The sequence below is a fragment of the Paralichthys olivaceus genome, chromosome 6, assembly GCF_024713975.1.
Source record: "Paralichthys olivaceus isolate ysfri-2021 chromosome 6, ASM2471397v2, whole genome shotgun sequence".
In the NCBI taxonomy this organism is placed as follows: Eukaryota; Metazoa; Chordata; class Actinopteri; order Pleuronectiformes; family Paralichthyidae; genus Paralichthys; species Paralichthys olivaceus.
In genome coordinates, this window is record NC_091098.1 from 7,817,832 (window position 1) to 7,842,748 (window position 24,917).

At 40.8% G+C, this 24,917-nt stretch overlaps 2 protein-coding genes across 3 annotated transcripts in view; both read left to right on the top strand.

Annotated features, from left to right (window-relative positions):
• The window catches only part of ampd1 (adenosine monophosphate deaminase 1 (isoform M)), a 269,757-nt gene that overhangs the window by 11,908 nt on the left and 232,932 nt on the right, over nucleotides 1-24,917 (top strand). The gene's annotated exons all lie outside the window — the stretch shown is intronic.
• dennd2c (DENN/MADD domain containing 2C) lies at nucleotides 1,510-23,428 on the top strand. Of its 2 annotated transcripts, none has more exons than XM_069527096.1 (19): nucleotides 1,510-1,766; nucleotides 5,203-6,305; nucleotides 8,820-8,944; nucleotides 10,906-10,988; nucleotides 11,154-11,303; nucleotides 13,041-13,119; nucleotides 13,387-13,431; nucleotides 14,217-14,404; nucleotides 14,839-14,948; nucleotides 15,474-15,543; nucleotides 16,181-16,258; nucleotides 16,636-16,776; nucleotides 17,232-17,380; nucleotides 18,492-18,669; nucleotides 19,246-19,287; nucleotides 20,924-21,032; nucleotides 22,065-22,307; nucleotides 22,574-22,660; nucleotides 22,748-23,428. In XM_069527096.1, exons 2-19 carry the CDS (start codon nucleotides 5,419-5,421, stop codon nucleotides 22,777-22,779), a joined length of 2,796 nt encoding a protein of 931 aa, XP_069383197.1. In that variant the 5' UTR covers nucleotides 1,510-1,766; nucleotides 5,203-5,418; the 3' UTR covers nucleotides 22,780-23,428. The 2 variants fall into 2 exon arrangements, with proteins under 2 accessions (XP_069383197.1, XP_069383198.1); XM_069527097.1 differs by having other exon boundaries at nucleotides 14,220-14,404.

The window sequence follows — 24,917 nt, forward strand, 5'->3', positions numbered from 1 at the left end:
AATCTGTTCCAAGGATCATAATGCAAAGTCTTAATGAACATTTCTCTGAAGCAAAATAAGAATTCAATTTTCTTTTGTCAATGTAGAGAAGTTGTGAAATGTAGGAAATAACCAGTAATTTAGCTCTTCCCCTAAATTACACATTTCACTTACGTGGTTTTGCAAAGGTCATTTTAACAGTGTCATTGCTGTCAGTCACCTCCCTGCACAGAAACATCTCATCTCAGGACTTTATTAATGAAATTACAGTCCCAGCACAGTGTGTGTGTTTCCCTGGACACCTGAAGACATCAGTGTTTGTCCATGGTTGACAGCTGCAGGAGTGTAAATGATGACGTCTCCCCCTCTTCTCTCTCTCTCTCTCTCTCTCTCTCTCTCTCTCTCTCTCGGGAGGATTCAGCAGACTTTTTCTCACAGTCGCAGCTGCGTCAAGCGCCACAGAAACACTAACAGATAAACCGGAAGTCATATTATTGTGCATTAAAGTGCTTATAGTTATTAACATTACAGACAGTATTTATCTACACGTCCCTGAAAATCAAATACAACATACAATCTCATGTTAAATAGATAAATAATCAAACTATCAAAAAACGCAATACTGAAGTTACCTCACAATTTGTGCATTCGCAGCCCAAACAGGGAACAGAGATTTTCAAATCAGAGCTATGATAACCATTCCTGAGTGAATTCAACAGGTTGAGTCGGTAAATTCCTTTGAATCAAAGCTAAAAAACTTTTATTGTACCACATCCCCTGATTACACCTAATTGTATCATTGTAATTGGTGGCCATGCTTCAGTTCTTGTCACACGTTTACTTTAGTTCTTTAATGGCTTTGTCTTCAATGTATTTTTATTTGTGTGTTGTTGTTTTTTGAAACACTTTATAACTTTGCTTTCAGATGTATTATATGAGTAAAAATACTATTATTATTGTTATGCCTTCCAAGCAACAGATTAGAAAACATTTTCCCTCATCTGCTTTATTTTGTTTCCATATGTTTATAAAGGGATTCAGGAGCGGATCCACAGGGGGGCACTGCCCCGCGGTTGAAATGGAATTTGCTCTTGAAGTTCCCCTGTCGTGCCTGTAGTATTGTTTTATTTTCTTAAACTAAGCACTGGCTGACAATACTAACAATAGACATGACAACTTGTTGAGAATTTTAATTTACTTTGTTTTTTGAGGAACACAATGATTGTCAATGATGTGTTTCTTGACTTAAAACTATAGTAACTAACAAGAAAGGACTTAAATGTGCACTTTACTGAATCAGGAATTGTCAGTGGAGGTTGGACATATAATCTGCCCCTCTGTGTAAACTGGGGCCCCTTTATGGCCCCTGACAAAGCAAACTCTATATCCACCACTGCTCTGGAAGCTCAGAGAACTCGGTCTCATCAGCTGGGGTTTTTATTTTGGAGGTTCTAGCCGGAAGAGGCCTGTGTCTTCGGGTGAGTCGCTGGTGATCGTGCAGAGCAGCAGAACTAGGAGTGTTCAGCCTCACTTCGGTCATGGCCACTGTCTTTGTTGTTGTTGTGGTGCGATGATCAGAACACGCTTCATGCACAGTTGTGGGATCTGTGTAAACTTTGTGTTCCGATCAGTGAAGTGTAAATGACTGAATCGACGTCCGCCTGAACTCTCCGCTCACGTTGTTCACAGGATGCGAGGAGCTGCACTTCATCCGTTTTTCATTTAATCGAGAGGACAACGAGGAACAAGAGGGACTTTTTTTCTCTTATTATTTTTAACCACGAGCGGTAAGTTATGACACGGAGACCCAGGTGGTGCTCTGCTGACTTTAACTCACACTTGTCTGACACTGTTCTCTCCTGTCGCCGGTCAAACAGTTGAGAGATGCTCACTATTATTCACTCTGCAATCTAGTTGCTCTCTCATCTACTTTTCCTAAGCAGTTCATTCTTTTAGTGAAATCAGCGCCGAAGTCCATTGAGAAAAAACGGCAAATTAAAACGCCCTCCGTTATCGACCACTATTGTGTTGTTGTTCCATAAAATAAAGCCTATTTCCATATAATGAATCGCTGTTGTGTCATTCGGCATACGTCTAATAGACTAAATGTCGCTTTTTGGACCAATATAAACTTTTGGAGGTATCCAAAGCCCTTATTCCTGGAGCTTACTGTTGTCACAGACTCACTGTGCTGGCTGAAGGAGAGCCGTGTAAACCAGTTAGCTGGTTTATATTCAGGCCTATTGTTAAAGCCGAATTATAGAGAAGATCTTAATAAGTCAAATGAGATGCTGGGGTTTATCTGTATGTTGTGTAGTTTTAGCACTAAAGAAGAACATTTTAAATTGTAAGGTTTTTAAGGGAGGTTTGGCATATGCTTTATACAACAGAGAGAGAGGGGGCACATGGAGGTATAGACGTGTGGTGTGTTTCCCCCCCCCACTCCTCTTTTGCATCTAACCCCACTTTACTGCAGCGACAACCTCCACACTCCAGGAAACACGCAGCTAATGCAAGACACACGTTGAGTTATGATCATTCTCCTATGAGATGTGGATGGCTGCTACTTTCAAATGACCTGCAGGTGTTGCCAAGTTTAGGGAAAACAGCTCAGTTAATGAATAACTGAAGACAGAACAGACAGAAGAACCCCAGCTGCTGCAGCTGAGAACACCTGGGACCTGTTAATCCACCGATCTGCTCAGGAACAATGTTCATTCACTGTCATGCATTTGTTTTGACAAATAAATGTAAACCCTTTGACATATTCTCAAGGACAAGGTCACATGCCCAGATATACAGGGTAAACATGTGGGGGAGTGCATTGTTTCTGTGCACATACACCAAAGGGATTAACAATAAAATCAGTCAACAAATTCAAAGAATGACAATAATAAAAAAAAAAAATTAAAACAAAAATAAATTAAAAAAGGAAAATAAAGTAATCAGGGATTAGTGATACATGGAATTGTTTTATTTAATTTAAATTTACTTAATATTTATTTGTGTTTTTTATTTTAGCATGATGTTTTGGCCCAGCCATCATTGAAATGACACAAAATGATAGAGCCTGTCACATAAAGTGGTTTTCCATTCATCCAACAGAGCTGTTAAAATGAATGCCTGGATGCATGGGAGCCGTTCTGGTGGCTTGTAATTGAACAGTCATTGTGAGGCTTTATATTCATCTTTATCTTGCTGTGTTCTTTTTATGCTGGTATTTAGCAAACCTACATGTTTCTGTCAGTACATACCTTCACCATTCTCTGCTGATGGCAACCACAGTAGTACAACACCTCGCCTACAACATGTTGTGTCACGCCGCTTGCTTCAGGGGCGTGTGTTGTGGCGGTTTTGAAGGTGCAATTAGGTTTAATTTAGCTGCCAAGTGATGATGGGGAGCTTTAGCTTCATGGGATCCCTGTCTGGTTTCTACGTGGATGAGTCATGGAGTTTCACTTTAACAAAATTACAAGGATACCATTCCCTGCAGTTGACAGTGATATAAACATCAGTGCAGTTCATTTTGACTCACCCTCCAGCTTTGTCATTCGATATCACAACACCTCAAAGTTTGCCAATAAAAAACATGCATGCAACAGGAAAGAGGGTCCTGACAGTTTTAAGTGTTTGCAAATGTTACTGGTACTCGTCAACTTTTTTCTAATTCAAAGAGAATATCCGATTACCATCATGCAGGGTTTGAGTGCAGATGCTCTTAACTTAGCTCACATCAGTTGTGGCAACTCGGTGCAAATCTCTCCGCACAATAATTACGGACAGTCCGCTGATCCTTCTTCCTGCAGCTCAGGAAACGCTACTCTGTTCTTCCTGCACAACATACCGCACACAGATGAGTAGTAACGCAAGTGGGTCAGTTCGGGAGTCGCATTGTCATTGCATGGTCTGGCAATGATCGAGTAGCATTCCAGTGCACACATACATTTGATTTAGGTCAAAGCAAACAAAGGCGTCACTTGCAAGACAGACGGACTGAGTGTCTCTATAGTTCAATTTATTCCCCGACCCCCCCCCCCCCTTCTCATACAGCTCTGTAGGAATGCAGCGCATAGAGTTATTATGATCATGAGCTGTGCAGTGGAATTTTACCATGTCTCCCCTTCTCCAGATTCTCAGCCTCGGTCCTAATGTGCAACGTGTCCAAATGGTTTGGTTCCAGCGAGCCGGGAGCTGCTTTACAACAGTGTACAGTCTCTGACTCGATGTTGACTCAGGGACTGAGAGTCATGGTGCTGTGGAATCCGGTGCACAACTTTAAATCATGTCTATCTGTACTTGATAGCATGAATTGGATGGAGCATTATAGCTTTATACCAAATGTACAGCTCCAGTTAATTTACCATGTTTCTGATAAACTGCTCATCCATTTGAGGAGCTTTTATTCCACTGCTTTTCGTGCCTGTTTAAAATGTTTTCCCTAATTCTACTAACTTGTGCAGTGTCGTTTCAAACCTGCCTGTTTGGAATGGGCTGTTTACTTGTCCTATATTAATTCTGAGCTACTTCAGAATTATTCCCTGACATCAGTGAGTCCTCATCAAACAGTTCTACAATATGCTGTCACTTTTTGTGTGTCTATGGTGCAGAGTGAAGTTAGAAAACTTTGTGTTAATCCTACCTGGTGTTTCTGCAATAATAAAATGAGACAGATATTTAGACATTTGTGGCATTAGTAAGTAGACAGTGATTGGCTTTTACGTATGCCTGGACATTCATGTGTTTTTGATGCTTCTAAAGCTCTTTCAGATCACTTTAAGTGTTCTTTCTTCCCAGTTATTTGAAAGGCAGCTTTGCAAGAACACTGAATTAGATTTAATGCTTTGCTGTATTGTTGGAATTTTACATTTGGCCAGCTCTGTGGTTTAGGACAGCAGTTACAGAGAAAGCAGAATTCCCCTGGGGGCAGAGGAGGGTTTGGTGTGGCTCAAGACAGACACAGAGCAGCAGAAATCTGGATCCTGCTATTGTGTTTCCTTTTTTCTCACTGAATTTATTTTTGGCGACCAACCTTTACAAGAGCCCGTCCTTCCTGATCCTCTAACTGTCCATGCCTACACCTTGTAGACAGTTTAAGACAGGTAAAGTAACTGTGTCCTCCTGTGTTACCTCAGTATCCCTTTCATCCTGCTGTGTGTTGTCCGGACTTGTTTTTTAAGTGCAGAGTGATTGATGGCTAATTTTTGTCGGTTGACTTCTTTTCAGGTTGCTTACAAATGGAGACAAGGGAATAATGACATTCTGCTAGCACAAGAGGACACGTAAAGACAGTTTCAGCCATAAATCTTGTGACGTTCCTGTTTTTGCTGATCATTTCTATACTGTGGATTTTACTGCCCGCATTGGCGAGGAAATACTTGATTCATAACCTAATGGAGAACTGAGGGTAAGCTGACATTTGCCCCCCCCCCACCTCTCAACATGCTGGCTCTGAGGCTGGAGCAGGGCAGGCAAGGGGGTGGTGAGGTCGATCTCCTGCAGAAAGGGGCCACTGTGGCATGGCAGGGTCGGCAGCCGGGGAGGCCCCCTCCTCACGAGCAGAAAATGAACATCAGGGAGAAAATCACCCAGTGGGAAGGTCGCAGTCAACCAGGCAGCAGCCAGGATGTCGGAGTCAAAGCACACCCTCCGACTTTATCCCGAACTTTGTCTGGGGACCTCCTGCGAAATGGACATACCAATGAGGTCTCAGGAGGGGGTCTTCATGCGAAAGCCAACCTCTCAAAAGCTAAGACTTTGGGCTTAGATTTTCGGGAATCCCCAGCACAAGCTGGACATCGTGTGGTTGGTAGGAAGTCAGAACCTCTGCAGAAATGCTCCACTGTACTTTCAACCAAGCCCCCAGGAAATAAACCACTTGTAGCACAAACATCTCAAAAAGGGGAGGCTAACAATGCTAACTGTACTGGAAAACATAAAGGCCCTACCAATAGTGACCAAACAATCGATTGCATCTTGGAGGTAGTTTCTCAACCTCTGTCAACTGATGACCAAGAAGACAACATGCCTGCGGGGAACTTCTACACCTCACGTGGTTTCTGGCGTAAGCTGGAGGGAAACAGGCTGCTCTGGGAGAAAGGCAGGCAGTCTTCAGGTGAATCTCAGCCTCCTCCTAAACCTCAGCGGACATTTCAGTATCGGGCAGCCAACAACAACATCTCAGGGCACACGGTGCAATGGGACAGAAGATCCCCACATAACAACCACTCCAACAAGGGGAGCAGGAGGGTAGCCCACCCACCCAACTTCCCTCCTCCTCCATGTCCTGTTGCAAAGACCAATGGGCTTTCAAGGCACAACAAGAACAGGTGAGTCTCATAACATAGTTTGGGTTAAAAGAATACACTTTCTTACTTTTTTTTACTTTTTAGTATTATTTTTTTAAAGAAAACTGCTCCTGCTGAATGAATATTAGAGAATTGACCTGTAAAAATTCACATTGCATTTGTTCTCCTACTTTCGACGACAGATTGTTTTTAGGGCAGATTTGAGGAGGGGACAGTCAGACTGTAATTTCTGGCTGGGGTCCATGTGTGATGTCACATGATATCTGGCAGCATTGTTCTCTATTGTCTAGATGTGGCCTAGTTCCTCACCAGCCACTGGTCCAGGGTCATCATCCCCACACACACACACACACACACACACAGACAACACAGTCAGTTCAGAAATGATGTTGTTTTCGAGGATTTTGTTACAGAACAAACTAATCAGCAAAGATTTGCACAGTTTATGATAAAATATAAAATAAAATCACATTAAGCCACTTAGCTACATATTTTAAATTTTGTTTTCCCAAGGTCCAACCTCAGGGGAAACTGTTTATAAATATAAATAAATAACCAGAATACAGCTAGATTTTAAATCAAGTCCGTGCAACTTGTGAAACAAGAACCTTTATGTGACCATCATGAGTCAGTCTGTGAACCAGAGTGTTTGATACTCCTCTGGTTTTGCTTAATTTGCTCTAAAATGTCACAGATGAATGTTTTAATGCTTTTATCAGAGCAGTGGAACACGTCTGTTTCTTGTAGTCCTGTTCCACTGCTCTGAGGTCAGTGTTGTCAGATTTGACTGACACAAAGTAACTCAACCTAATCCTTAACCCCACCCAGTCATATTTTGTATTTTTATTTAGGAGAACAATTGTGCATGTATACACTCAGTTGCTGGTTAGCAACGTGGCTGGTATTGTTTTCAAGGGTGTGTGTGTGTGTTTGTGTGTGTGTGTCATCGTGGCAGAATGTGACAGCTACTACAGCGGGATCTAACACAGATGCAGTGTTAAGTACTTTGTTTACTTGTCTGTCTTTCTCTGCACAGATTTGCTGACCTGTCTGTTTGTGGGCTTCTGCTGTGTTAAGAGTTATTATCCATCCTGCGCTAATTAAACTAGACCTAAATTTCACTGCAGGCGGGATGATACTCGCTCTGCCATGATTGGACCAAAATAGTCCCTTGAAATATGCAGGAGGAAGAAAATGCAATAGGTATAATGTGTAGATACATCATGCCATAAATGGAACAATAACATCTTTGACACTACATGTTATATTGTGAATTTTGAAAAGAATAATGTGTTTGGTTACATCAGTAAAGTCCTCGAGAAGTGTTGGCAGCAGGTTGGATTTGTGTATCGCCGTTCCATCTTCCTGTGCTGTCATACGAGATTGTGGACATTTGTATCGCAGTTTTAGTCTCAGTTTCAGAATCGTTGACACCCCTAATCAGATTGAAGGTGTTTGTAATGAACTAACATTAAGTGAGTGTAAGTGCAGCACTCATTAAACATCTATAGGTAGATCAAATTAGGATCTTGGAAGGAAAAGTGGGTGAAGATTTGTTAATCAATAATAGAAAGAGCCCTACAGGGTCTGGCTACAAAAAATGTTTGCACAATGTGATTTTTGATAGAAATTCATGAAATTAAACGCAACATGGTGCATTAACATTTAAAGAAAGAGAAATGTTTTAATGTCTGTTATTGCAGGGTGTATTTACTCTTCTTTTACTTCAAAAATCAACAAAATGTGGCACTTTATGATGTATAGCTCATTACATATACATGTATTAGAGTGGAGGAAAAATACAATTTAAGCAAAGTTGTATTATAAAAAGTATAGTTACAGTATGAAAAATTATCTTTGCCTTGAGTAACGGTGCATTACTCTTCATGGATGCTTTGTTGTACACTTCATTCACTAAATGCCGATCCATGGATGATTAATATTTTTTGTAAAAAAAGTTTTACTTTGTTGTAATGGAGTGAAATTGACTTTTTTTTTCTGGTCATCACTTATCCCTCTCTGTGTTGATCTGAGCCTCAGTCTCAGTTTATTACCTTCGATGAGTTTATCTTGTTTGTTTGTTAGTTTGATGAAATAATCAGGCATATGAACTGTTTACAACCTGAAACTTTCCCTACAGAAGAGTTGAGGGTTAATATGAACTAATTACCAACTAATAATACAATAATAATAACTAATCAATAACTAGACAATAGCAGCATCTTTCCTTTTAAAAGGTTCTCAGATGACATATGTCATATTCCTGACAGCTGTCTCTGTCTAAATCCTGTCACACTGTGTCTTTTGGTTTTCTTTATTTAACAGCTTCTGTCCTGTACGCTCAGTCATTTCCTGTCATGACACTTTATCACATGCTCTGTGTTTCTGCTGTGTTTGATATCAACTAAGGAATTAAGTGGTGGAACGCTAGCTGCACAGCTGACATGCAGTGTACACATTCATATGCTGGCTATCTTAAGGACAACAGCCAGGCCCCTCTTTCTCACTGCCTTCTCTTCCCGTCCCCTGCCACAGGAAGTCCTTTGAGTATGAGGATGCAGCTCGTCTGACTACCAAGCAAGGCACGCTGGGAGGAGAGGCGAGGCGTTCCGGCCTTTACCATGCATACTCTGAAGACAGTATTTATGAGGACATTATCTGTAAGTTGCACTCCCTGGGGCTTATACACTGAAGAAGATCAGGCTGTGAATGAACTTCCAGAGATCTTGATCATTGTCCTGATTATTCCAGGTTTATGTCATTTTAACAGTCTTAGGTTTTAATTTCTTTAGAATACTGCATAATAGCAGGACTGGTGTCAGCATCATAGAAACTAAATATCAGGTTATTAAATTGTTGAACCTTTGAATCTTGAGGGACCCCAGTAGTGAGTGGACAAGGTTCTAACCAGGTTCTGACACAGATCCTCTCCGGGTCACCCGATAGGTGGGGTCTTTGAGGTAGGATGAGAGCAGGGAGAGTGCAGAGCCTGAGACACCCAGATCCTGAAGGGAGGAAATAAGGATCTGGTTCACTGTGTCAGATGCAGCAGACAGCTCTAGAAGGATGAGGACAGAGGAGAGAGGAGAGAGGAGAGAGAGAGGCTGCTCTAGCAGTGTGAAGTTGCTCAGAGACAGCAAGGAGGGCGGTGTCAGTTGAGCGGCCTGCCTTGAACCAGACTGGTGAGGATCAAAAAGGTTGCTTTGGTAAGGATAAGAAGAGAGTTGATTAAAGGTAGCACACGCTATTGCTTTGGAGAGAAAAGGAAGGAGATAGGTTTGTAGTTGTTTACTTCTGACGTGTCGTCCATTCCCCAAGTGATGTTGCAATATTTTTAATCCTATGTAATTGTGCAACCATGCCCAGAAAAGCCCCTGTTTATTTAAATTTATAATATTATAAAATAAATTATAATATTGAACGTATCACATGTCCAAATTGCTTCAGTTGCACCAATTAATAGCAATAGTTAATGGATAACATAATATCTTAACCTTTAACGATCTGATTTCCTTCCTGATTTCCTTGTCACATATTCGGAATAGATAAACAGATTTCCCTTTATGGATGTGTGTCTTTCAAGAGTGCAGAAATTATTTGCATTTTTTTGCCAATATGATGCCAGGACATATGTTGCATATTTTCTCTTTCTAGAAATAAGTAGTTTGTAACTTTGTAATAAATAATTAGTGCTTGCCCACCATTTACCTGTTTATTCCAAGTTCATTAAAGCTCGAAGGCAGAATCCCGAATGGAGAATGAAATGCTGTGAACTTGCTGTTGTCATGATCGACAATGTCGCTTGTCCCATGAATCTCAGCCACAGCTGTTACAGAGCCTGACTTCAAAGTTTAGCACTTTATCACAATTTTTTTTGTTTTCTATAATAAATCAACAGCTCAATGGCAGGAAAAATGCAGCATGTAACAAAACAAAAAACATGGAAGTTTAGCACTTGCAGTTACCATGGAAACGGGGCTCTTAGCTGTGTATTCAACTCACTTAAAATAAGTCGGCCTTTATTTTTGTAGAACTATAACTTATATTTCATGGATTAAAGAACAAAATTGACACTGGTTCCACACTACACACCGTTTGAACATGTGAAATCAGTCTGCATGGACTGCCGTCCATTCCCCATGTGATGTTGCAATGATTTTAATCCTATGTCATTGTGCAACCATCCCCACAAAGGCCTGTTTATTCAAAGTTTATAATAATGAACGTATCAAGTGTCCAAATTGCACAAAATTCAACACTGCACTTCCCGATTCCCATTAACAATACACACACCAAGTGTGAAGGCAAAAAGTGTCCCATACAGACAGACTGAGATTTCTGAAATAGATTTATCACATTTGTACTGATATCTGCATCCATAAACATTGGATAGTGCCATTATGCAAATAGTTTTAAATCAAATGTCAAAACCACATAACCACAAAAAAACAGAAAGGTAAAAACTAAAAAAGGAATAAAGCGCTCCACTTCTGTATCCACAGCAGACACCTCAGTCAGTTTTATAAGAGGAAAGCTTGCATTAGGTTCTGCTGAAATCATTTCACAGTGTCCGCTGTGTATTACACTGATCCAGCATGTTTAATCTCCAATCACTCTTCAGGTGAAGTGACCAGAGATAACCCCTATGAGGATATTAAGATATCTCCCACGTGTCTACCTATCGCAAGGCCTCAAGTCCCAAAGGTAAGGGAAGAACGTCTTCCTCTCACAGAACACGAGCATTTTTATTATTTCTGTATATCAGATGATCCCTGCACAACCGGAGATTGTAAGTGAGGAGGAAGGAAGGGCTTTGACACTATATAATTATCTCAAACCAGAGATAACTCCTCTGTTCATTTCTTCCAGCTGCCTCCTAAACCCCAGACGTTACAAGGTTACGCCAGCAAAGGGGAGAGGAGGGGCTACCAAGTGTCCAAATCCTCAACACTTGCAGAAACTCCCAAACCTGCTGCACCGCGGCGCGCAAGCACTCAAAAAACCCAGAGGACACCTCACGTAAGTGATACTTTAATGTTTTCACAAACTATTGTATCTCCCTGTCGTATGATAGACCAACGAAGTGTTGTGCAACGACGAAGGAGGTGGTGCCATGTTGAGCAGGAAGGAGAGGATGCTGAAATAAAGAGATAGGGGTAGATGTCTGACTGTGTGTTCGACTGCTTCATTAAAATTCAGACGTGACTTCAAACTTATGACCCATGGCAGTGGAAAGAGTGTGGACAGGGATGAACTTAAAGGATAAGGTACAGTAATGAAACAGACTTAAGCCATTTTCAGACATGTCCTGCAGAGGTTCTCTGCAGAACTGGGTGCGGACTTTCTCCTGAGTTCTCGTATTACACATGTCCAACACAGCGAGCGATGGTGCAGCAGACAGAGGCGTGACGTAACGTATTTATTCTGCTGTGGAGGTCACGTGATTTTGTTTACAGCACATCGACACCGCTGTCGTTTCCTATCACCACAAACTCTCTTGACCTCTTGGTCTGTGTCTTCTATGTGTGTGACACTGCTTTTTCATCTGGATATATTTGTTTTCTTTCATTTCTGCGTCTGTCTCGTGTTAGAAGCTGCATCATAACAGTTCTGTTTATTTCCCCACTAGTGTTCCCCCTCTCTTCCCCTCTCCGCCTTTTCTCTCCTCTCAACCAACCAGCCGAGGCACTGAGTTCGGCTCTAGTTGAGGATTCTCCCTGTTAAAAGGGAGTTTTATCTCTCCACTGTTGCCAAGCGTTTGCTCATAGTGTTAACTGTTGGGTTTCTTTATAATATTGTAAGATCCTGTGTATAGTGCCTGCTGACAGTGGGCAAGAGGTGGCTTACATCTTCCACAATTTATGCAGTGAAAATTAGGATGACAGTGTAGGAAATGAGACAAGTTGTACTTTCATGTCTGACACATTATGGGAGATAAGTAACTACATTTGACAACAGGTTCTTTAAAAACTTGACTTTACAATTGGTTCTCGGACACTGAAAGGTTTGAACTGTTGTCATATATACACAAGTGAACTGTTGATGTTATAAAACACATAGATTGAAATGAGTATTTCAGAATCTTTACACTCAGAATCACAATTTGTGAGTAGAATTTAAACACACTGTCAATGTTGAAAACAAGTTCAAAACTTGTTATTGATCCCCAACATATTGACAGGCTGAACAGAACAATTTCACACTGCAGCAGTGTTTTTGTTGATGATCAGTTGAAAACCACAACACACACCTTTCTCATCTCAAAGTTCAACTCCTCACTGAAATCTGCACAAAAACCTGGAGTAAAAAGCAAAGACTGACCTAATACAAGTTTAGTTAACCAACTGCCTCAAGCTCTTTGAGATCACACACAGATTTTACGAAGATGTTAAAACAATGAAACTGAAATAATTGCCCTCATGATATATTTTTCTGCATTACAACAGTTCATAGGGACATTTCAGTTTCTTTCCATGCACTTTCATATACGTGTGGTCTGACTGTCTTGTTAAAGACATATTTGAGCACCCTGTATGTGCCTCTGTCTGTTTTAACGCAGGGCCAGAGTCCACTGTCAAATACTCAGCTAGGTTCTCTCATTAACAGAAGAATGCAGAAATGTAGGAGTAAAAGAAAATGACAATCTATAATATAATTATGTACTTACAGTCTGTTATATCTTGATTCCCTGTAATCAGGATTCTATAATGGCTGTGAAATTATGGGGCTGACGAGTATCTGTGTTTTACAAAACAGTACGTCAACAAGATTGAGACGATCTTTGATGACAAGAGAGGGAGAAAGAGAGTGAAGAACCAAGGCGTCTCAGTGAGAGGTACGCACACACACACACACACACACACACACACACGCATGGAATACTGCATATGCCCAAATGTCACCACCATCAACACTTCAGTGAGATTAAGTTGAGCCTCTTGGTGGAAATACCCAGCGTCTGATACACAAAGGCCGGCTGCAGGAGGCGAAGCGGCTGATTATGAAACAAAGGCTGGCTGTCTGCATCTGATTATGGCTTCTCAAGTCTTTTCCATTCCTCTGCATCTCCCTAATCTCTCCCTTCTTTAATTCATGTCAACAGAGGAGACCAGCGGGACAGAGAGCGACCCCGAGGACAACAGCAAAGGTATCAACATAGAGTTAAGCTTCAATGTGTCTCTTCTGGTTTTCAGGTTGCCCTTAAGTACGATTTCTTACATGCAAAAACAAATATTTTTCATATCTGTCAGTACTAATTATTATCACTTAAATATAAACAGAGTGCTGCATGGCAAAAAAAGACAAAAGTAGAATTTATAGTATCCCCGAAGCATTTAAGAAGTTCCATGATCCCACACTGCTTCATTACGACACCAAACAAGTCGTTTTTTGTTATTGGTTCATAACATCCTCGTTGGATCACCTGTTCAAAATGATTTCACAAAGGGCTACATTACTGCTTTCTGGGCTTGGTGCCGACAGAGCCATAAAGATGGCAGTCAGACTTTTCTCTAGAACTGACACAGCACTGTGGTCTGTCTATTTGACTCATGTTCAGGTAGTCACCAGTAAACCCGTGTTGAAATTGACACTTAAACCCAGAGGCAGAATCACCAAAGTTGTTACCGTTCATCCTCTGGGGACCATGAATGTATAACATTTCATGGAAATCAGTCCTGCAATTGTGGATAAGGTATGTTACTGTAACGCAGACCTTGAAAGAACAGCGTTGCTATCCTAACACTTGCCAACTGTGAGATTGTGAGATTAACCATGACTGTTCTTTTAGATGCGATGTCACCAGGACTAAACATCACAAATCACACTGTAGATCGATATTTACAATGCTTGATATTGCTCCTCTGTGCTGGATTAGACGTTGAATGTCCCAGGACAAGCATTACCATAATCTGTTCCCTGTGTGTTGTCCAGCAGGCTCCAGGAGATCAGTTTACATCCAGTCTACACTGAAACGTCGGCCTGGCTACCGCACCCTGGAGAGAGACCTCATCCAGCTGCAGCAACAGCAGCTTTTCCAGATCTTTGTGGTGGTGTCACTGAGAAAAGGCTCCCCAGGAAACACCTACTCCCCTGAAATTACACAACAGTTTCCCAAAATGGTGAGAAAGGGACTTTACATTGACTTCTTCTAGGCAAATGTCATAGCTCTGCTTTGACTTCTTAACATGCATGACTATTCACTCTCTGAAGGGGAATTTCCCAGGACTGGAACTTTTATTTAAAAAAAGTGACTTTTGTTTATAGACTGTTATTATATCATTCCTGGAAATTGTTTTGGGCAAATATATATATATATATATCTATTTGTTAGGACAAACAGCTAAATCACCTGTGAAGTCAACATAATTAAACCCAGTGACATTAAATTAATTGATTAGTGGAGGCATCCAACCGCAGTATGTTAATTCTAGTTCTTACTTAACTGAAATCATTCTTACTGAATCATATTACAATGTAGGTGAATAATCACTTATTTAATCTGAAAGTTATTTGGAAAAAACTAATGTACTAAACTGGAGTTCTTCTGTTTCAGTTTGAGAAGTCCTCCCGGCTCTCCAGAGAGGCTGAGGATCAGCTGAAGGTTATTCCTAAGTTCTGCTTCCCCGACTCACTGGACTGGAAGCCCTGTGCACACATGCCAAGGTCAGCTCATAATCTACTGTAATACTTAAATAAATACTGTTTTCTTTCGTTCACATTTCGCTTTTTTTCCTTTATGTCAATATATTATTTCGTTGTCACAATACACACCTCTGGTTTTTCTAGCTTTTTCTATTTGTAGCTCCATAATTATTAATTGTGTTGTGTCTAATATCCCCATTTCCTTTCTATTTACATCCTCGCTACCACAACAACTCAAGTTCCCCACAGGGACCATTAAAGTTTCATCTGATCTAATTAAATCTTTGAGTGCTGAGGGGTACAGGGCCTCCGGTTTTTCTAGTTAATATGGTTCATTGTTTTAATGTGGGTGATGACATTGCTTCACTGCCTAACAGACAAATATAGTAGTGCAAATATATACATGGTACATACAAGTATTTCCATATGTTTTAATACAATCTGATCAGATGTTTTCCATCAGAAAACAATCAGCACAAATGAATTGTTTAAATAGTGGCCTTTTTTAAGTGCCATACGATTCCATGTTTGTTGATGTGTTTTCAGTGAGACCTTCTCCTTTGTCCTTACTGGAGAGGACGGCAGCCGCTGGTTTTGTTACTGTTGTAAGATCCTGGTAAGTGTGGATGAGTTCATGTTTGTGTCTGAGTCACTGATTCAAGTGCTTTTATGTTTATACGTGTTTGTGTGTTTGTGTGTGTGTGTGAGTGAGTGTCTACTAATAAGTGTGTGTGTGTGTGTGTGTGTGTGTGTGTGTGTGTGTGTGTGTGAGTGAGTATGTGTGAGAGACATGGCAGCCTGCCACATGCTTACTCAACATCTCTGTGGAAATGTGAATCACAGGCCATACCACTTCTGAATCAATGACAGAGAACAAGAAGAATTTCATCATTTCAACCTTTTTCCTGCACAAAGAGAGAGAGAGGGGCTTTTACATCTTTTTTCAAAACATACCTTTTAGGTAGAAATCATGAGGCATTTCTCTTCTACACTGTTTGTGTATATTTCTTCATCCTAGAAAGACAAACACAACATATTCAGCAGAGTTTTATGGTCTTCTTTTTTTGGAAATAAGCTCAATGCTGCTGTCATAAACATGGACTGACTTTTAGACTATAGCTGCAGTGTCAATGAAAATACTAAAAAAGGAAATGATCGATATGTTTATATTTGTATTTAATGGTGTCATATATCTAGATGCAGAATATGTGTTGTTTCATGCTTAATGACATTAAATTCTATGTGTCTTCCAGCCCAGTGGAAAGGGGAAGAGGCTTCCTGAAGTGCACTGTATTGTCAGCAAGCTGGGCTGTTTCAACCTTTTTGCAAAGGTAAAGTGACCATATAGCTTGTCTGCTCTCTCTCTCCTGCCATTGACAGGGAGATGAGATGGATCCGGAAAAGTTCGATCCCCTCACCCGTTGCAAGTGTGTGAAACTGTTTCTTCCTAACTCCTTTTATGTACTGGGACGGAATCCTGAACAATCACTGGTTGTGTTTTTAAAAAAAGAAGTTGTATGCATGCAGCAGTGTCCCACCCATTTCACAGTTGGCTGAGCGAAATGTACACACAGTCAGTGTGAATATGTCCAGGAGGAAAACTGCTTTTACATGCAGAGCTGCATTTTGCCTCCTCTGCTCTATTGTTCAGACTTTAATCAACACTAGTTCCTTCAGGACACGCAGTGATTTGGCTCTGTCTGCACAGATTCTGGAGGAGGTGGAAAGGCGCAGGGAGATTTCCCCAGCGCTGGTTTATCCCTTTATGCGTAGCGTGATGGAAGCCCCGTTTCCAGCCCCCGGACGCACAGTCACCGTCAAAAGCTTCCTCCCTGGTTCTGGGAATGAGGTAACCCTGAAACCAAAAGAGGAAATGTTAATTGGTAGTTTTTTTCACTCTAACCACTCCTCTCTGCAGACTCAGAGTGACTCAGAATGGGAGGTTATCTGTGTAAACAATGGGGATAGCTATTTCAGCTTTAAAGGGTTCATGTCAGGACAGTTATATGTTTACAACAGTTAACAATAATCATTGTAGTCATTCCTGTTTACAGACTCAAATTACGTTTTGTGAAATACCTATTTTCTTGTGTCTCTTAAAATGAAAGCCTTAGCTTACGTTTCTAAATCCCACCCTGAACCAGCCGAGAGTCTTCTTATATGGGTGTATCTGAAAATCTGGTTTTGCTCAAAATGCAGGTTTCCTGGAGTTGACGCATGAGGAAACCAGTGTAAATGGTGACCACTCTAACCACGTATCAACACTGTACAGTCTCAGTCTACATGCTCTCTTTGCTTTGCCAGGTGCTCACTCTGTGTCGGCCAGTGGACTCCAGATTAGAGCACGTGGACTTTGACAGTCTGCTGCAGTGTCTCAGTGTGGGGAAGCTCCTGCAGGTGTTTGCCTCCTTGCTGCTCGAGAGGAGAGTCATCTTCATCGCTGACAAACTCAGGTACTGCTGTGATTAAATCACACACTCAACACTTCAGGGCCACTTACCCACCACTATTTAAAAGGATTATATTAAGGAAGGCAATTAAAAAAGACACCATATGCCAGCTGTAGTCGATACTTGCTGATATCCCACAGGCCCAGGGCCAGTTTTAATTATCTCTGTGTACTTTGGCCTCAGTGGGCTGCTTCAGTTGTGGCTGAGTCCCAACAGCAAGTCAGGTTTATTTAAACAACCCAGTATTACTTACAGTGTCTCAGTGGACTTGACAGGGACACAACAATTTATTTTACATTATTAGTAGACACAAGATAACACAATTAAAAATAAAATAATAAAACCAAACACACAAAATAGCGGCGTCACAATTGACCGACTTTGCACCAACACAATATTCAACCAGAACCAATTAGCAGAAAGCCAAGAAAGTTTTAAGATAAAAACTAGAGCTCAGTTTATCTGACACCGGGTCAAAAGAGTCACTTTAATGATAAAACCTGTCAGTTAGTATTATAATTATTACTGTTATTACAACTGGGACCTGATTTTCCATTGGGTTCCACAGCAATTACATTGTTAGGTTATTGATGGCAAATAAAATACAATATTATGATCAGTGATGTTAAACACTGTCTCTACATTACAAATTAAAATGTTGCGATGGAGTCAGCAGCTTGGTAAAACAGGTTCTTCTACAATATAATCTAAAACAGATTAAAAGAGATCAAAATCATTATTACAAATATAATCATCTAGGAGCTGATTGGATATTCAATATTATAGGACTTTGGAGAGGAAATACAAATGAGAAATTGGTTTAAAATCAGAAGACAAACGTGGATTTTTAGCAGAGGATAATAACAACTGAGTACACCCAACCTTTAGATACAGTGATGAAGGACTAGAACTTGACCATTCACAGTGTGTCGTAATAGAGTGCTAGCAGAGATCAGTTGTGTTTTGGGAGATTTCTTTTACACCCTACTTCTGTTTGCGGAATGCTCCTACAGTTGAAAATGTGTTTGAAGTGGTGTGACACATGTTTTCAGGGAGCTATGATTGATATCATATGATCATCAGTGTGAGAACTGATCTCTCCGCTTCACTGCAGTGTGCTGTCCCGGTGTGGCCACGCGGTGCTGGCCCTGTTGTACCCGTTCACGTGGCAGCACACGTTTGTGCCTGTGTTACCAGCCAGTATGTTGGACATCAGCTGCTCCCCAACCCCATTCCTCATCGGGGTGCTGGCACCCTGCCTGCCACAGCTGCTGGAGCTTCCTATTGAGGAGGTTGGTTTTAAAATATTTTAAAATGTGCTGTTTATATTAAAATACGTATATAGTGTTTGTAGTGTCACTTTTTGACTGTATATAGTGAATGAATGCACAAGCAGTAGGACCTCCACAATGGCACATTGTCTACTGTGTGTGACTAACATGTGTGACTATGAACTCCAGAGAATGTCCGCACCATTGGGCCCAGACTTTATCTGGAGTTTGCCTTCTATTAATGAAGAAAGCAGCAGGAGATTCTCCAATTAGACGTGTTCACAACAACACAACTCTTGAGTATTCAGGTGAGGGGTGAGGCAGCAGGCAGAACCACGAGCCAGCGTATTCATTCTGGAGATGACGTGTTTTGTTTACAGCACCGCTCAGATCTTGTCAATTGGAAATCTGTGTTCTCAGAGACAGCTCCTCTGGAGAATGTCAGGAGATTATCTGGAGTTCAGTGCATGTCTTAGAGCAGCAGATGTTTTGCAGACAAATTGTTAATAGGCTTCGGTTCAACATTTCATACCTGTGATTATGAAATAGTGAAGTCAGCTCAGTCACTAACTGTCATTCTCTCTTCTCGCTCCCCAGGTGCTCATAGTGGATCTGTGTGCAGACAAGTTTGTCATTCAGGTGTGTACACATAGCAGTGCAGAATGGGTACGGTAGGTGTGGCCCCAGTGGAAACCTGGCTTTGCCTGTACTTGTTTGAATCCAGCGTGTTTTGAAGATGACAGAAACAAAATGATTGAACCTGCACAATGGATGGAAATGATGAAAATATACAAGATATAAGTCCAGAGTCGATCATCTCATGAAACTCACACACTTGGTTATTTTGTGGCTGATTTAGAGCTATAATAATAACTCTTCACTTTATGGTTCAACATTGTTTGAACTTTGGGTGTTATTTTTGTGTTGTTATTTTTATCATTTCATTTAGTGAACTTCTTCTTTGTCTTTATTAGAAACAAGCATTGTCACACCAATATGATCTGTGACACGTTTTCAGTGTTGCTGGTAGCTTCCCTCCTCATCTTGAAACATGAAGTATTCATTGTTTGGGCTGAATGATCTTTGACTGTAGGTATGATGTTTGGACAGTCACAGCCTTGTGTTCCTGTGTCTCTGTTAGGACTGGACAATAAAACTATATCAGTAACTATCGCGATATGATAATCAATAGAAATATAACAAAAGTCCAACAAATACAGGAGGTGTAACACAAAATGAATCGACTTTAGATTTTGTAAAAGTATCAAGTGTTTGTCATTCTCTGCTCATTAAGAATTTAAAAGAGTTTAAAACCACAACCTTCACTTAGGAACAAAAATCAGTCAAAACTTAACTCTCACCATGTCAAACCAGTGTTTCCCATTAACAATGTAGACTGTGGTGATCCACCATATTCTAATTTATAATGAACCAAAAAACAGTTCACACTTCTCCTTAGTAAAGTAAAAGATCTGTAACCTGTAGTTTTGCTCCGTTACTGCATTGTGTAGCTGTGTGCGGCACTGTTTGCTGTGTGCTCACTCATGCTTTTGTCCATGTGGCATCTCTCTGAGTTGGGTGGGTTCTCTCTCTTATGCGAGAACTTGAATTTCACGCTTTATTCTTTCACTCAGACCCGTTGTGTGTTAGACGTTTGTGCATGTGCACCCCTGCTACTGCTGTAGATTGATTGAATTCTGTGGGAAATGCTGTAGTGAAAGTGATGTGAACATTTTTATCTTAATATAATTTCTGGCCACAATGCCCAGCCCTTGTTTCTGTAGATCAGCACATTAGATTTGAAATACATAGTCCTCCACATACATACAATACTTACCTTTAATGCTTTGTAGCATTGTGCCCAGGTCACACATGAAAATGTGAAGTGAATATCTAGGGCCAAAGTTCACCAAAGCTTAAATCCATGCAAAGCCAGCCTAAAGATTTGCTGCACTACAGGAAGCGAATGTATTTTTCGCCTCCTGGCTTGCTCATTCACCTATTTCTGCCCTGCCCTAGAACTTTCTTTTTTGTGCGCCAGATCCATCTTTGTGCATTGCAATTAAATGATTCATCAGAACACGACTGGCCAAACTGGAACAAAAGGTCAGATGCATCTTAGGTTTTTCTCTTCAAGCTCACTGGTACAGCAACAACTCCCACTCAAAGAGAAGCATGTGTCTGTCACTGGGTAAAACAGATGAGATGTACAGTCTGGTTGTAAATGACAGCACATGACTGCCGTTGACCTTTGCTGTGTTGTGTGTGTTGACAGCTGGATGATGAAGACTGCATCCTGCCCAGTAAACTGCAGGCAGCGCTGCAGCAGATCCTGGAGGAGAGGGCAGATATCCTGAGTCAGGAGGACGGAGACAGATTTGGAGGTTGGTATAACAGACATCACATGTGTCAACAGCAAAGTTCTGTATGTCAGTCAGGTGTTTGACTAGCTGATTATAAAGCCTGGAACAGTCTCATGTAGTTCCTTTTTTTCTTGTCTACAGAGTTAAAGAATATTTGTAGATCCTCTTTTTCATCACAGACCCATTGTGCTCTTCTATTTTAGTTCAGTTCACTAAATCTCTGTAAATACCAGTGGCAATACTGTTCTTTTTAACTGGAGAGTTGAACCTATTCAGATGTTCATCATTATTTCCGTGGGCTCTTAAAACGTATTTATTTTTAAGTCTACAATGGAATAATTACAGAATAATTTCAGGCCTGAGAAACTCAAAAATTCAAAATTTTGTTATGCATCATAGACTCTTGAGAAACATGTAAATGCTACAAAAGGACTGTTTCCTCAAATTTTACACACATAGTTCTTCCTCATTTGTGTCTTATCATATGTTCGTTTAACGCTGCTACCGTCATGCTTAAAATTACATATTTATTAAAGGGAAATCTTGAGGGTAGCATGCATTACTTGTTACGTCTCAATGTAGTTCTTTCTTAGCGAAGCAGATATTAGCACGCTGTAATGAAACTACAGACGAAACCAACATGGACATGATAATTATGAAAAATCCTGGTCAGACTCGATGTCAGTACAATCAGCGTGGCTGTGAGAAAGACTATGGCTGCCTGCTGTCTCTGCCTGTGGTTTGTAAGATATGGTGAAGTGTGTAACTCTGGGACTCTGACATTCCTTCATATCTGTTATACTTGACATAAATCTTACATTTCATAAAAGTCTCAAAGGGTTTAACTTGTTGAAACCTGCAGAAACCCTGGTTCACTGAAGACCTACTCATGTTGTGAAAGATGATTTGCAAAATAAAGAAGTTCTGTCAAAACAAAACTAACTAAAGTATGTGACATGACTCTCTGAGTCTCTTGTAGTATTTTATTCAAGGGATAGATGTGTTACTAACCGACTGTGTTATTAAGCCTTTTCTCTTCATGTATCCATCCAGGTCAGCCAGACGACTTGAGCTCCCTGGTGTCTGAGGGCTTTGTGCGCTTCTTCGTGGAGCTGGTGGGCCACTATCCGTTCCACATGGTCGAGTCCTCCAATGGCAGCAGGGAGCTTCAGCGCGACAGTTTCCGCAAATCTCACCCCTCCCGCGGAGTCCGCCAGTTCCTGCAGCTCTTCATGGACACGCAGATGTTCGCTGGCTTCATTCAGGACAAAGAGCTGCGCAAGGGAGGAGCAAGAGGTAACAGTGATGTCGCAGTGCCAGTGGTCACAAGAGTCAAATCATTAAAAAACAATTAAAGGTGCAGCTCATGGTCTCACAGAGGGTCAGTGTCTATCTTGATTTTCAGCCTGGGGTAGTGTGATGTTAGTGAAGAACAGTGAAAGTCATCTTTTTATATATATCATGCCAAACTTGGAGTGATGGAAGTCTGATCTTTCCACATTGTAGTGTGTCAGATTTCTACATTTCATCCTGATGACTGAACATCTCCCTCTGCGTCTCAGGTCTGTTTGAAGTCAGAGTGGCCGAGTATCTGGATTCATACCCTGAGCCGGAGCCGAGCGGCGTGAACAAATTTCTTAAAGGGCTGGGTGAGTGTTGCTCCATCATCAGATGTTCCTCTTCAAAAAGAGTTCATTTTCAGCAGCTAATTTATTCGTTTTCTTTTTTCTTTTTAGGAAACAAGATGAAGCTCCTCCAGATTAAATGAGAAAAGTGAAAGACTTTGTAATTAAAAACAGAAGATGACGAGTTGCTGCTGGACTGACAGAGGAGAGGAATGTGGATCAGAGCCTTGTGTCAGTGAGGAGTTTGGTTATGAAAGGTCCATGTATGTATGTTTGAGAGCAGTGCACTTCTCTTTGGACGAAAACTGGAAACACTTTATTTCTTCTCTAGTGTTGTTTTATTAAACCATGAGGACAAGGCACAAGGTGAACACTTTTTGGATCAGTTCTGCTGCACAATGCAAACTTTAATGTTAAATTTCAATCTGGTAAGTACTCAACTGAAAACAATGTGTGTGGTTCTAACCTGACACATATTTTATACATTTTCATGTAAAGTTCCTCTCAGCACAAACTGTCAGAACCTTTTTGTTTACTGTGTTTGTATTTGTGTGTATCTCATATAAATTGGAGGTTGATTGAAGAGTTGGGACTCCATCTATCACAAGGACTGTTTAGATGTTGTGAGAATTCAGCCGTTCTCTTTTCTCTTTGTTAACTGGAGTTGTAAATATGTTGTTTTTTACATTTTGCACATGTTCAGAAGCAATGTACAGTATTTGGGATATTTTTGTATTAAAGCATGACATGTCCTACATACATGTAAAATAAATGGGTTCCCAAGGACAGTAATTAATGCGTGACTGCTATTTATAAATCAAAGGCATTGAAAAGTGGGTTGTACAGTTACTAACTATAATACTTGTGTCTGAACATTTAGGCCCCATAGAGTTGTGGATTTGGTCCCTTGTCATTACCTTGGAAAGGCTTTAGGATTTGAGTTTTTCTTTTAAATGGAGAAATGATTACACCAGGCAGGACTTGGTTTAATCAAGTTTCAAGACAGACTTGATTGTGACCCTGTCATTTACAGAACACTGACTCCAGTGTGTACTTATTTGTCTTTTTAAAGACTAATAGAAATCTGGTGTAAATGACTCTGAGGCATATGCAGTAAAAAAACTCAAATAAGTAAACATTTGCAATGAATGAACATATTAACATCTTAAACGTGCAAGCCTGCTCGTATATTGAAAGAAACAGAAAAAACAAGTAATACATATCTGCATAGTCATCTGTAAAATCAAATGTTATATTGACTCTACTCCTTCAGCTTTTACATTCTATGTTAGATTTATCTCTCCCGTTGTGTGTGTGTGTATGTGTGTGTGCGCGCACGCATGCGTGTGTTTTGATCCATCAGAAGAATATCCTTTTTCTATTTGAACAAAGCCTGCAGTTTTCCTGAATGAAACTAACCTGTTGCCTCAAGGAAATACAAGAGAACAATTCAGCATTTCATTTTCATTTTGTCCGGCTGTTGCTCAAGAGGTAGAGCTGGTCAGTCGTCAACTAGAAGACCGACCCAAGTCTCCCCCAGTGCTGAAGTGATGCAAGCAAGACAATGAGCCCCAAATTACCCCTGATGACTGTGCTCACAGTGTGTGAGCAATGTGGGACAGAGGAAGTGCTGCACATAGATGTGCTGTGTGTGTGAGTGTGTGTGTGAAAACCCCTGCATATTTTTCTCCTTAAGATTTTATTCTATGATGTATAATTAAACATCCAGGTCTTTGCATGATGATCACAACTCAGCACATTATGTCAAATACATCTTCAGCATTTACTTCTGACCTTTCAAATGGCTTTTCATGTCCAATTCATTTGGTTTGGGGCCTGAACAAAAAGAAACCCTGAATGATTTAGTTTGAAAATGGTGTGTGTCTGTACAGAGGAGTGGATCCTCCTGAGGGCTGCAGTGCTGAATGTATTTGACTTTAAAGACACACCCTGAGAGAGCCGGCCTGGGTGAAGGAAGGATTCCGGCAGAACAGGTTCTTTAGTGGAGGAAACTTTTTCTCGCCCTCCTCTGAGCCTCTCAGGCAAAACGTTTCTCTGTGGCTGCAAATAAATCTTATGAGCAGAACGTGACCCTGACTCTGAGCACCTTTAACAGAAACACAACTCTGTGACTGGTGGAGCCTGTGGGAAATGGTGCACAGGTGAAAGATGAGCCTGAGAGGCAGATTTGTGGCCATTCAGTGCTACGCAGAAGCATTGTCATAAAAGCATGTCTTCGCCACGACCACATGGGGGCACTGCTTCCATGCATTTCCATCAA

Coding starts and splice junctions, on each gene's coding strand:
- dennd2c (XM_069527096.1), top strand. CDS start 5,419: ATGCTGGCTCTGAGGCTGGAGCAGGGCAGGCAAGGGGGTGGTGAGGTC. Junction 10,989..11,153: donor CAAGGCCTCAAGTCCCAAAG/GTAAGGGAAGAA, acceptor CATTTCTTCCAG/CTGCCTCCTAAACCCCAGAC. Junction 22,308..22,573: donor GCGCAAGGGAGGAGCAAGAG/GTAACAGTGATG, acceptor TCTGCGTCTCAG/GTCTGTTTGAAGTCAGAGTG.